General features: G+C 43.5%; 1 protein-coding gene across 1 annotated transcript; it reads right to left on the bottom strand.

The window, feature by feature from the left end:
• Positions 1-1,974: 1,974 nt before the first annotated feature.
• Positions 1,975-12,191, bottom strand: gfap (glial fibrillary acidic protein). Its single transcript, XM_064322013.1, has 9 exons — positions 11,689-12,191; positions 8,211-8,271; positions 7,982-8,077; positions 7,648-7,809; positions 6,937-7,062; positions 6,339-6,559; positions 5,664-5,707; positions 4,917-5,002; positions 1,975-3,803 (listed from the first exon to the last, which is right to left on the bottom strand). The coding sequence occupies exons 1-9, from the start codon at positions 12,171-12,173 to the stop codon at positions 3,762-3,764; spliced, it is 1,323 nt and encodes a 440-aa protein (XP_064178083.1). The 5' UTR covers positions 12,174-12,191; the 3' UTR covers positions 1,975-3,761.
• Between the last annotated feature and the right edge of the window lie 246 nt (positions 12,192-12,437).

Genomic DNA, 12,437 nt, shown 5'->3' with positions numbered 1-12,437 from the left:
TGCTACCTTTTATAATGATAGTAATTACAGCACAATTTATTCTTTAGATAATAGAAGTGCTGAGGCTTGTACTATGTGAATTACAAGGGTAGAGGTGCAGCTGGCCCAGGGCCATTCTGGGAGGCTCCATCCAATGCTTTGCTCTACTTACTCTTACTTCTCAGTGATGCAGACTCCTACACTCTGTCTAGGGAGATTACCAAGGAGGAAGACTTGGTGGGCCAGACATCAAAACTCTGTATAGAGCTTCATCATTAAGGTCAGAGTCAGTAGTATTGTGACACATTACTTAGCTTATCACAGGCAAGCATGCAGTTCCACACGCATATACACACATTGTTTTTTTAACTACTGTGCATTAGTTTCTAATTAATTTGTATAGTTTGATACTGTTTTCTAATTGCCATTATTCATCCATCAATAATTAGAATTTTCAAAAATCTGTTGACGTACGTATATGTTAAAACTCGTAATTTTCTCCCACTATCGTTAAATCCTTGCAAGGCATTATGGCCTTGTACTGGTAGCCATGACTACATGGGGCCCATGGCTACAGCCCAGATCTCAAGCGTCAATGTGGCTGCTGTTCCTTTTATGACAGCACTTAGGTGTACATACAGGACACCGCAGTCACCAATGAGAGAGCGAGGACATAGGTCTATGTCCAAGGCCACCTGTCAGTTTTTATCTTCTCTAAAGCCTCATTAATACAAAGTTCTCCTACCTGAAAATATCCTCATGAACGCTCCTATCTGCTCATATACTGGCAGCCAGTAAACTAAACATCTATTGTCTAAGAAAGAAGTAGCTGAAGGGTAGAACATAAATGGATCCTTGTTTTGTCTTTGACAAATTGTTATGTCTAGTTTCAGTTAAAACATTGGAAGTGTGGGCTTATTTTGTTTTCCGGGGGTTAGGGTGTACTTGTCATCTGAGACACAGAAGGCAGAGATCTGATGAGTTCTGTCATGTGGGTCTCAGTGCGTGTCATTTTCAGCAAGGGCAATCATAATAACATTTTAATTATTCACTGAGCGCTTGTGTTGTTATCCTTGATTTCCGTGACCCACAATGGGTGCAGCCAGGTGTTGTGATACTAGCCAACTTTCATGCCTGGTCTGGACACTTCCTAAATATATTATGAATTATTGATTACCTTTAAATAGAACAAAACAAGCACCCATACATGCAAGGATGGTTTGCCTTGCCCATGAAAACTCCTGAAAATTGACATAAGTATCTATAAAACGATGTTTGTTTTTCTACAAAATAGGCCATTAAATGATTGTAGTAAGCTTTGAAGGTGTATGGTTGCCACAGCAAGTTTAACAACCCTCCATGTTTTGACTCTTACATTGGGGCACTGTAAATCACTGTGGAGGAATGAATATAAGGAATATATGTGAGATCTGATAATGTTCATATTAATTTTACCCAGTACCAGGTGTCTATCAGGTTTTGAAAGGCTGTAATCAGCTGACAGTGACAGAAGCTATTGAAGTGAACAGACTGACCTTGTTGCTTACAGTTCAAAAAGGCTGTCAGCAGGTAAGGTTTATCTACTGTAAAAAACTGTACACAGGTACAAGACAACATTCAATATAAATATACATGTTGTTAGCAAGACAATTATAAATATAAATGTAGCTACAGTATATCCTCAGGACTAACTACTTATTTATCCCTGTACCTATCATTTGAATAGCACTGAACCAGAGTTGTTCCATGGTACTGGCAAAAGTTATGCGACTAAGTCATGAATCCCACTTTGTGAAATACTCTTATTATAGTTGTGTTTTCAAAGATAACACATTTTTATGTTTGTATGTATGGTGTATGTCACATGGTGTATGCTGTGCACGTACAGGAGTGTACTTTGCTCTGCTTGCAGTGAATACTAGAAAGAGGGACGATGAAACCAATTCTATTTGGGTAAAGACAAAAAAATTCAAGGAATTTTGTACAATATAGAGATCAATTGCATCATGTTGCTTTATTGTGTTTAATTGGTTATAATGCTGTCACACCTAAGAATAAGAATGGTATAATGGTCTGTTTGTTACTGTTTTTAAAACACATTAGTTGGATTCTGTTGGACTTTGCTAGAAGGTGCAGAAGTCTAAAATAACCTAGAGTTGGGTAAAGGCACTGGGTCAGATTGCTGTGACTGAGTGAATTGCAGAAGGGGATGTGACGCCAGAACGGTTGAGGTCGAGGAAATAAGAGAAAGAGAAACAGTCATCTCAGAAGGTGTGATTAGCTTTAAAAAAAGTACAAAGCTAACTTCAGGCAGAAAAACATCCTACGTATAATCAGTGAAGAGAAACTATATGTGGCTCAGCCCTTATTTATCTTTTTCTGACTTTCCGTGAGGTGCACCGGAGGTGGAGGTTCATAGCGCCTGCCAAACCAAGATCAACCTCCACTGAGCACCCTGCTGCAGGATGACGTACTGCACTCCTGTGTGATGGAACAGCATGCTACCTCGGCACTCTCAGCACTAATGGGCCTGAGTGAGCTCAGTCATTAGCTCAGGGCTGGACTGGTGCTTGGACTGTAATCCCTGTGAACATAAACACCCATGTTCAGCACACACCACGCCTGCAAAGGAACCAGGCCGTCCCTCGTCAGGACTGTCCCGACCATTCACTTCCTTGGAAAATTTCTCTCTCGTGAGCCCTGTTACTAGGAATTCCCCTATCTCTGATGCCTTCAAAATGTTTGCGTCAGTGTGAGGACAGTCTTTTTAAGGACCTACTGTGCACTCACCCAGAGGCTAGGAAGCCTGGAAAGGGGGTGTCGGCATCAGGGGCATCACCCTTACATTTAAAGTTCTGTTAGTCAGCACAGCTCCATAATTCCCATCCTCCTACGCCAGGCTCCTGAGCTGCCACTGTATAGATGTTAATAGCATGGGTTTACTGCTCTCCACAAGACAAATCACTCCGCCCTCTCCCAAGTGAGTTTTTCTCAGAGACGAAAAAGACACACAGAGACAGAGAACAGAGAAACAGAATGACCTGACCTGCCTGAAAGAGGAAGAAGGGGATGCAATGATGGAGAAGATTGAGGGGTGACAGCTGGGTTTTTGGAGAAGGGGATTTTTCCGGTGGAATGGGTGAAGACCTGGGACCAAGCAAAACTCAATTACACCTTTCATCCTACAAAGTGGTAGAATAGATAGGAAGTGAACTGTGAGGGAGTAACACCTACCTGAGCCCTACTTCAACCTACTGACAAACACGTGCAGGTTACAAAGTTTAATGCCAGTCTCCGTCGGTGCCGGAGGTTTGTTTGGGCACCGTTCCTGTCTCACTGCTTATTAAGTAAAAAAATCCTATTACATCCTATCCCCAGCATGGGCTGAACCATCCATCGCCACCATCCGACTCGCCACCTGCTGAAGTGGGGCAGCTCAACACGAAGCCCTTCTTGCCTCGCCATGCTGCCCCCAGGAATTGAGTCTCACTGCCCTCACATAAACCTCCCCCATTAATGCTGTGCTGTGGGGTATTCCGGAAAATTCGGTTTTTGTGTGTGCCCGTAACTGTGTGTGCACATCTGTGTCTGTGCCAAATGGGGGCTAATTTGATGAAGGTTAGGGGTGCGTGATGTGGAGATATCATCAAGGTCCCAGGTGAGGAGGAAGATCAGCGGACAGAATGATTGGTGGGATGGAGCGGGTCAGCGAAGGTCACAGCAGTCTGGTGTTACGGGGAAGCGTCTGAGGGTTAGCTGCGGCACGCGCCGTGCTCCAGGAATCAGGGCATGTCCTTCCTCTCCGCCATGGACTCCTTAATGATCTGAAACACAAGCAAACATGGCCGGTGTATAAATAAGATGGATTATGAGGAAGGTGTGTGTGTGTGTGTGCGTGTGCATGTGTGTGTGTACGTATGTGCGTGCATGCCTGTATCCGTGCATGTATTCATGTATGTTGAATATTTATGTGTGTGCATGTATGTTCTTGTGCCTGTGCATGCATAGAATTTATTGGGGAATGAGAGAGCACAAACACCTTGTCAACATGCATATCCCAAGCTCTACAGCTTTCATTATTTACCTCATATTGTACTTTTATTCAAGCTAATATGGAATAAACGAGTCAGTGAGAATACTCAAACACGAGCACTGGATTATGTAACTGTCAGATGCACAATTTCAGCATCAGCATATCTGCCATATGAAATCAATGTATCACTGACCATTGCAAAGAAATTGTTTTAAACAAATAATTTATAAATGTGCCAATCACACATTTCCACCAGATTGTAAAATCATATGAGCCAAACCGCATAAGAGAGGGCTGGAAGATCTCAGTTCTGAGAACTGCTAATACCCAGGACATGTATAGTCAAATTTCCAACAGGGTTTAGTTTTGTTATACAACTGGATGACAAACTGCCTCCTTTCTCCATGTCTGGTGCATGCAGTTGCCGCCGGCAAACTCAATCTAACGACTGTGTAGGCTTATGGCGACCTCTGGTGGAACAATGTGGACATTTTGGGTCCTTACTGAAAAATGAGTTTCAGATTAGCATAGATTTTTAGTTAGTATGGAAAAATATACTTGCACAATATTGTATCAAAAATCAATCAAGAGAAAAAGGCTAGTCATCAACATCCTACGATATGGCATGCATGTACTTAATATCAGTAAAGACCCTACTGCAGATTAGTGCATGAAGAAGAGTTTAAATCAAAGATACCTGTAACAAATTTACAATGTGTGTGTGTGTGTCTGTCTGTTTGTCTGTACACACAGTGGGTTTGAAAGAAATATTAGGTTTGTCCAATATTGTGTTTGACAGAGGGTCACTGATGTTATTTTGAAACATGTATGGAGGGATTGCTATGCAGGTGACCATCATGGACGGGGGTCTAAGGATTTCAAGAAAGTGGCCCAGTTGACGTACCTCCCCATCTCTGGTCTCTACAGTTCGCACCAGAATGCTCCTCTTGACCAGGGCTTCAGGGGACAGCTTGGTGTCCATACTGGATTCTGTGACAGAAAGGGATTATCAGGCTTTGGTGTAGCCCCATGTGAGTGTGATACCTGATTTCCCGTGCATGGAGAATGTCAGCTGAGCATGTGGAGGTGTGCTGTTTGAGCAAGTGATCAAATCAAATAATCCACTGAGAACCTGAAATTACATCTTCAAGGAACCTGAATGCCATATGTGTAGGACACTGTGCCAGACATGGGTAGGTAAAAAATGTGTATTTTAAAAAAATGTTTCAGAACTTTTTATTTTACAGTGGCAAGCATTATTTGACATGACAGTAACAAAAGAGCTGTTTACTTTGCGGAAAAAAGCTGTTATATAGGGGAAAAGGTTCAATACCAGTTTTTCCACGTGTTTTACTACCTACTGCACAAAGGTGCCTCCAAAAATTTTTTAATGATTGTTAAATTTCTTTTGATATCTGTATGTAAATGACATCTAAATGAATGTATCTTAATGTTAATGTTTGTAGATATGCATTTTTTAAAGTGTACATGCTAGAGTACTGAAGCAACCGGTTGTCTCTGTCGTGGTTGTTACTGAGTTCACAGAACGGTGCAAAGAAGTAGTTTGAAAAGTAAAGATACTCATTTGTATTCTGATGCCCCCTGGTGGAGTAGTTATATAGCAGGATGGATGTGGCCATATATGTCTCACCTCTGATCTGGAGATTGGAGAAGCTCTGTACTGGGACAGTGATGCTGAGAAAGAAATGGAGCTCAGTCATTTAAACAGCATTCCATACTCAGTCCCTCTCCCCCTTGAATAACAATGAAGTAAGACCATCTGCTCCCCACTTCACCCAGCTCTTTCTCCGCATGCAAAGCATATGTCACCTCTACATCTCCCGCAATATGCTACAGCCATGGAGTGCCGATGGCTGCACAGTTCGTATCTAGTTCCCACTGTGTAAGCTAATAGCCTAATGTTCTTTTTCTATATGTTATCCTGTCTTGTTTTATTCTGTTTTCCATTGTCTAAAACCTACTTGCCCCTTCTGCTCTCTAACCTCAGTGCTCTCTTCGCTATCATACTATCCTCATTTCTCACCATCACTTTCTTTCTGTCTTGGCTTTCTTTCATTCTCCTCATCTCGCTTCCCATCTATCATCCCTGCCTCCTCTCTTCTTGTCTGTCTGTCTGCCATCTGTCCGATCTTTCACCTCCTACCTCCCATTTACTTCTGGACTGAGCTCCTTGTGCAACTTCCTGTGTCCAGTGCGTGGCATTCTGACCCCCCACTCCCCACCCCCCCACCCCCAACCCCCCCCCCCCCCCTTTACCGCCTCCATTGCTTTATCATTCCTCCCCACATGTCCTCCCTCTCCTCACCGGCTCTCCTCTCCCTCCAGCAGCTTGCGGTAGGTGGCGATCTCCACGTCCAGGGCGAGCTTGACGTTCAGAAGGTCCTGGTATTCCTGCAGGTGGCGCGCCATCTCCTCCTTCAGGGCCTGGCTCTCCTCCTCCAGACGTCCCACGTTGTCATGGTAGCCGGCTGTCTCCATAGCGAAGCGGTCCTCCATCTCGCGCAGCTGCCGCTCCAGGGACTCATTCTGCCCAGAGTATCAAAAGAGATGGAGAGATGGGGGCATAGGGGCAGACAGAAAGGGAAGCTCAGCTTTGCTCAGTGACAGATGTGCAGATTTTTTTTGTCACTCTCCCTGTCCTTCATTCGATCTCAGTTGTTGACACCAGTTAACTGTGGTGTTCTGTGAATTCAATTAACATTCAACACACTGACAAGCCCTTGCATTCAGTGTCAAAACAGGTGTGGGATATGCTTCTTGCTGAATATAGATTCCCAATGTATTTTCTTCCTAGTGTAAAGATGCCTTAATTCTCAAGTCTCTATTGTTTTGGAAAATTTCTTATTAAATTAGAAACATGTTCTGACATGGTCATTCAATAACTGATGTTAGGACAGACTTACAGTTCCACGGAGGGCTTCCAGATCACAGGTCAGGACTTGGACCTGCCTGCGATACTCATTCGCTTCCTGCTTTGCCAGTCTCAGAGCTTCTCCATTACGATTGGCCGCATCAGTTAAATCTGCAAACTGGACAGGATCATTTATTAAGGCAGTGCTGTTATCTTCTCTTCTGCGTCCCAAAGTACAGAATGTAAATTATAACAATGAGAAACATGGGTGACTGATATGCCCTAGTTTTGTAAAGGGCCTTGTGTATAATATCTAGCCAGTTTGGAGGAAGGGTAATGTGTGAGGCCAAACAGAGGAAGATGGACCATGGGAGAGGGAACAGGAGGTTGGGCAACCAGTATGGGACAACTGAGGAACTGGGATAAGATGAGAATTCAGTTTGTGCATTTGTTGTGTGTGTAAATACAGTATGTCTGCGTGCATAAATGTATGTATTAGGTATATGTGTGTGTTTGTGTCTGTGTGTGCACGTGCATGTGAGAGAGTGTATGCGATGTGTCAATTTATGTGTATGTGTTTTGTGTGTGTGTGATATGTATCTATGTGTAAGTGCATGTGGTATGTATCTCTGTATGAATGGACATATGCATGTATGTACAGTATGTATGTGTCTGTGTGTAAGTGTTCATGGTATAAATGTATGTGTATATGTGTGAGCTGCTATGTGCGTACAGGGGTGATGTTGGTATTGGAGTGTCTAACCTTAGATCGGTACAGTTCCTCTGTCTCGTGCATATTAGAGACAGCCACGGCCTCGTACTGGACCCGGATATCTTTAAGGGCCGCCGTCAGGTCGGGTTTGGACACGTCCATGTCCACATGCACCTGCTGGGCCATGAGCTGCTCCTGGAGCTCACGCAGCTCCTGTCATGCGCAAAACAATGGGGCCTGACTGCACATCCTGTTGCAGCACATGTCTTTACACATGAGCAGAATCATGTTTCCATGCCATGCACTCTACCTGCCTCAGGCTCAGTGCTGTAGATGGAAAGGCCAATTAGGGAGGCAGGGAGGTTTCCATAGAGACATGACTCACCTCGTCATGGATCTTCTTCAGGAAGTTGATCTCGTCCTGAAGGCTGTCAATCTTCCTCTCCAACTGGACACGATTCATCGCTGCCTCATCTACATCCTACAGAAACAGAGAGAGAGAGAAAGAGATACAAGGTTATGAGGAAGGAAGGTAGTGTTAAGCATCTTATGCATGCACACACAGGTGTTTATTTCCTGTCAGCAAGGTAAGGAGCTCTTTAAGTATGACTCACCTGTCGAAAGCTGTTGAGGTTGTTTTCAGCATCCAGGCGCAGGTTGATCTCATCCTGAAGTCTGAGGATGAGAGACGAGACCAGAGTGGTGTGAAAGAAACACAGATGACAGGTTATTTTCTGGTCTGGCCACATTTCCAAGATGCATCCTTCTCTTGGGGGCTCTGAAAATGAAATCATCCAGCTCCTCATAAGCACTAAAAACTACCAATTTTTCCTTTGCCTGTGCACATGCACATGCACATGCACGTGCACATGCACATGCATACAGTTCTAGACCATAACCAGTTCTTTGCTGCTTGTTTCCTTTCTGATGTTTCCTCCCAAGGCTTCCCCCTGACTACATCAAGCCAATAAGCACTCTGTCACTCTGAAGAGAGAAGAGAAGAGAAAAAAGCCTCAGGCATATACCCATGAGTCACAAGTGAGCTGGACATGGATCAGAGGAAGGTGAAGGGCCATGTACAAGAGATTCGATGCGACATGTGAGTGTTGGCCACTCATTACCTCTGGTATGCAAATGACTATACAAGTGAAGATGTTTTTCCAATGCAAAGATAAGTGTTCATAGAACTGTAGTACATGAACATTTATATCATAGTTTATTATGATGATGTTATATTTTGATGATGTTATATTTTGTGTCATAATAAACTAGTGCTTTCTGACATCCCACCTTTGACTAATAAAATGCAGCAGTCTCTGATTTTCAACAAGGAGGACACAATGGTGAAGGCAGCTGGCTGTAAAGGTTGTGTTATAGTTTCTCGGCCACTTCCAGATGGTCATTTAGACATGAGAGGGTTGATACAGGGAGGCAAACAGAAGCTGGACTTAGATCGGTTGAATGAGCTCTTTGTTTGCCTCAGGGCACAAAAACAGCGTTTTCAGGATTGTAAAGCTATAAAGTTGTAAAGCTGTCCTGGCTGACAGACCTTATTGACTAGCATCTTTTTTATACCCAGAAGCCCACCTGCAGGGATCAGATTCTTTGCAGGAGCCTGACATAAGGCCACAGAGTAGTCTGATCATACCATATTTTGTCCCTCTGTTCATTTATATATATATATAGACAACAGTGGGGGGGGGGAGCAACGGACATCAAAGCATCAAGCACAGATTCCTTGATTATGATGTGTAATCACAGGTTCTGGATAAGCATGTCTTAAAACCATGCATACTTCAATTCCCTCTATCTCTTCGAAAGCAGAGCAGCCCATTCAAAGTGCAGTGTCACTAGGATCTCTATTATTACTGCCCCACACCAAGAACAACCCCAGAACAACCATGGTGAACTCAACAGCTGCCTGGACAAAGATTCCAGTCCTCCATTGTGCAGTGGATCATTCACACGCCATCTGTCTGCTTGAATAACGTCACATTACAGCTACAGGTGCGAATGGGTTTTTGCTAAGGATGAAAACTAAACTGAAATAGCTTGCATTTCCTTACTGAAATGTGAACTTTTGATTTGAACTCAAATTCTGGGCCCCTCTCCTTATACTTTCATTTCCCCAATATGAATATTTCACAGTAACAATTCTGAAGATTTTTTATGGCTAAAAAATTACTTTTGTTACTATGACTGTGTAATACTTAAAGCATTAAATGATTCATAAACAACATGGTTTTATTGGTGTTTGGTGGATGCTATGCTTTGTTAGGTCGATAGGATCCAGGTGTCACAAATTTTCAGTGCTGGGATTGATAAAATATCTTCTGCTATTACACCTTATAAGTATAGTAGTGTTACAATACTACATGAATGTTATGAAAATCCCCCTCATGACCACAAGGCACACACAACACTAATACAACACAGCAATCATCTACACCTCATATCCATTGAGTATATACAATACCGCACACCTTGCTGTGGGTACCCCAGTCAAGTGTCAACTTGGTCATTTAAAGTGTCAAAGTTTATGGCAGATAGCCAAGTCCAGATCCTAAAACTCTGTGGCTGTGACTTCTGTGTTAAGGCAGCCATATGCACCTCACACGCCTCACACTGGCTTTACATGGAGTGTTCTTTGTGTTTTTACATAAGCTCCCCTCCCCTTGTAAAATTATATGACACTTAGAAGCAGAGAATTTTAGCCTGACATGGACTGTCCCTTGAGTCATCAAAACATGCTTTAAAGTCAAACTCCATAAAGCTTGGCTTAGACTGCTTGTCTCCCCAGAGTGCCACCTACAACTGCAGGCCCCATTATGGCCTTCTGGCTCTTAAGAGTTCAGTAAAATCACTGCAAACATAAACCTTTTTGAACATATCTATTCAACTGTAAGACAGTCTGAAATTAATTATATTTTCATGGTCATTTGAAGTTCAGTTGAGCTTTTTTCATAATGCGTTATGAAATAAGGAAAAAACGAGAATATTATGCATCAAAAATGTAATTAGCCTGGCATCTTCCCATTCCTCAAAATATCTACCATGAGAATTGAATAATATTAGTATACAAGTACATATACCTATGTCAATAAAGACATGTTTCACCTGTATCAGAAATACACATATGACAATTGTGTTAATATTATTTTGTAGAAACCAATAACAAACAATAGGCTTCCAAGGCATTCATTTGTATTCATTCAAACGGTAAATTCAAGGTAACAAGAAGAAGATGCAAATATTCAGTCAAAGCACATCCCCCATTAAACTAATCTGTTTTTCCAATTAAATACATGGTCAGCATGTTACTGTCACAACAATTTAAGTCACATGTGTATCTGTTTTATTCATTAAGGTGTATATAAAAAAGAATGTTTTTTTGGAGAAACAGCAGCATAGCTCACTCCTATTTGATGACTCAAGCAACTAGATAATCTAAACTGAAGGTTTATACTGGCCTCATAAGCAAAACCCCTACTTACTCAACATATTTTCTGGTATGTTACTTGAAAGGAAAACAAAAACCTACTCTACTCCAGAACTGATAAATCAATAAATGCAAATATTAAACTGCTTGCTGGGAAATCCTGTTTTTTTAAATCTTGGGCTATAACAATAAGTTAAAGCTGGTTGTTGCTATTGTTAATTTATGGTGGTTTCTAGCCTGGAGACAGCCTGGCCCCTCCTCATTGGCCCTTTGTCACCATGCCCTGTGTGTGTGTGTGTGTGTGTGTGACATGAATGGCCAATGCACAGCATGCATACAGAGGAACTGCGCCACAATATTCTCAGGGGCCCTCCTTCACAATGTCAACAGCACAGCTGCTGAAAATCCTCCATTCACATCTTCTAATTACCATTATAAATGAACAGTTCAACTGCTTAAACTTCAAATCAATCTAGCTAGAACTGCTGCAGCTAGTCAAAGCTCTAACTTTGTATATGTTGCCCATGCTTCAGTTACAAACAAGAAGAGGAGGCTTCAATTGTAATAATTTTGAAAAGAATAAAACTGAGAGACTACATTCCAATGTGGAAGGCCTATCATTATGCTGCACATACACGCATACGCTCACTTACTTCTGCTTGAGCAGGGCCAGGTCTGCAGCCAGGTTGTCCCTCTCGATCTCCAGACGGGCCTTGCCTGTGCTGAGCCCGTCCACCTGACCGCGGAGTTCGCGGAGCTCCTCCTGGTAGATGTCGCCCAGGCGGGTGGGCTCCTTGCCCCTCAGCTGGTTAAGCTCAGCCACCAGCACCTTGTTCTGCTGCTCCAGGAAGCGCACCTTCTCGATGTAGCTGGCGAAGCGGTCGTTCAGCCCCATCATCTCCACCTTCTCATTGGTGCGCGTCTCGCGGTACTGCGCCTTCAGCAGCGAGTCGGCCGAGAAGTCCAGCCTGTCGGGGGCCCCGGTGGCCAGCACGAAGGCACCCGCGGAGAGGCGTGAGACCCGGGGGGTGCTGTGGAACGTGTAGCGGCTGGAGGACATGCTGATGCGCCCCCCAGGGCTGGTCCCCTGGACCCCGAAACGCTTCCTGTAGGACGACAGCACTCTCTGGCTCTCCATGCTAAGGAACGAGGGCTGATGGGGCGCCAGGAGCTTTTATAGGGAGAGACCACCCTGGAGTCTGGGCCAGCCATGGGGAGGGCAGGGGGGCGGGGGGAACTCTGATTCTATGTGCCAGGGATTGTTCGTGCTCGTACACACAGTCCCAAATGTCTCCTGGCTCTGTCCCACTTGTATGTGAATAAGACGCAGGCACACACACACACACACACGCACACACACACACAAAACAAGGGTAGAACTCTTTACATGCACTTACAGAAA

This window comes from Anguilla rostrata, chromosome 2, assembly GCF_018555375.3.
Source record: "Anguilla rostrata isolate EN2019 chromosome 2, ASM1855537v3, whole genome shotgun sequence".
NCBI classification, from domain to species: Eukaryota; Metazoa; Chordata; class Actinopteri; order Anguilliformes; family Anguillidae; genus Anguilla; species Anguilla rostrata.
This window is presented reverse-complemented; position numbering and strand designations above follow the sequence as displayed.

Excerpts from the sequence above, each read along its gene's own strand:
- gfap (XM_064322013.1), bottom strand. The coding sequence starts at position 12,173 with ATGGAGAGCCAGAGAGTGCTGTCGTCCTACAGGAAGCGTTTCGGGGTC. Across the intron at positions 6,560-6,936 it reads TGGAAGCCCTCCGTGGAACT|AATGAGTCCCTGGAGCGGCA; the intron begins GTAAGTCTGTCC and ends TACTCTGGGCAG. Across the intron at positions 5,003-5,663 it reads CTCCAATCTCCAGATCAGAG|AATCCAGTATGGACACCAAG; the intron begins GTGAGACATATA and ends TTTCTGTCACAG.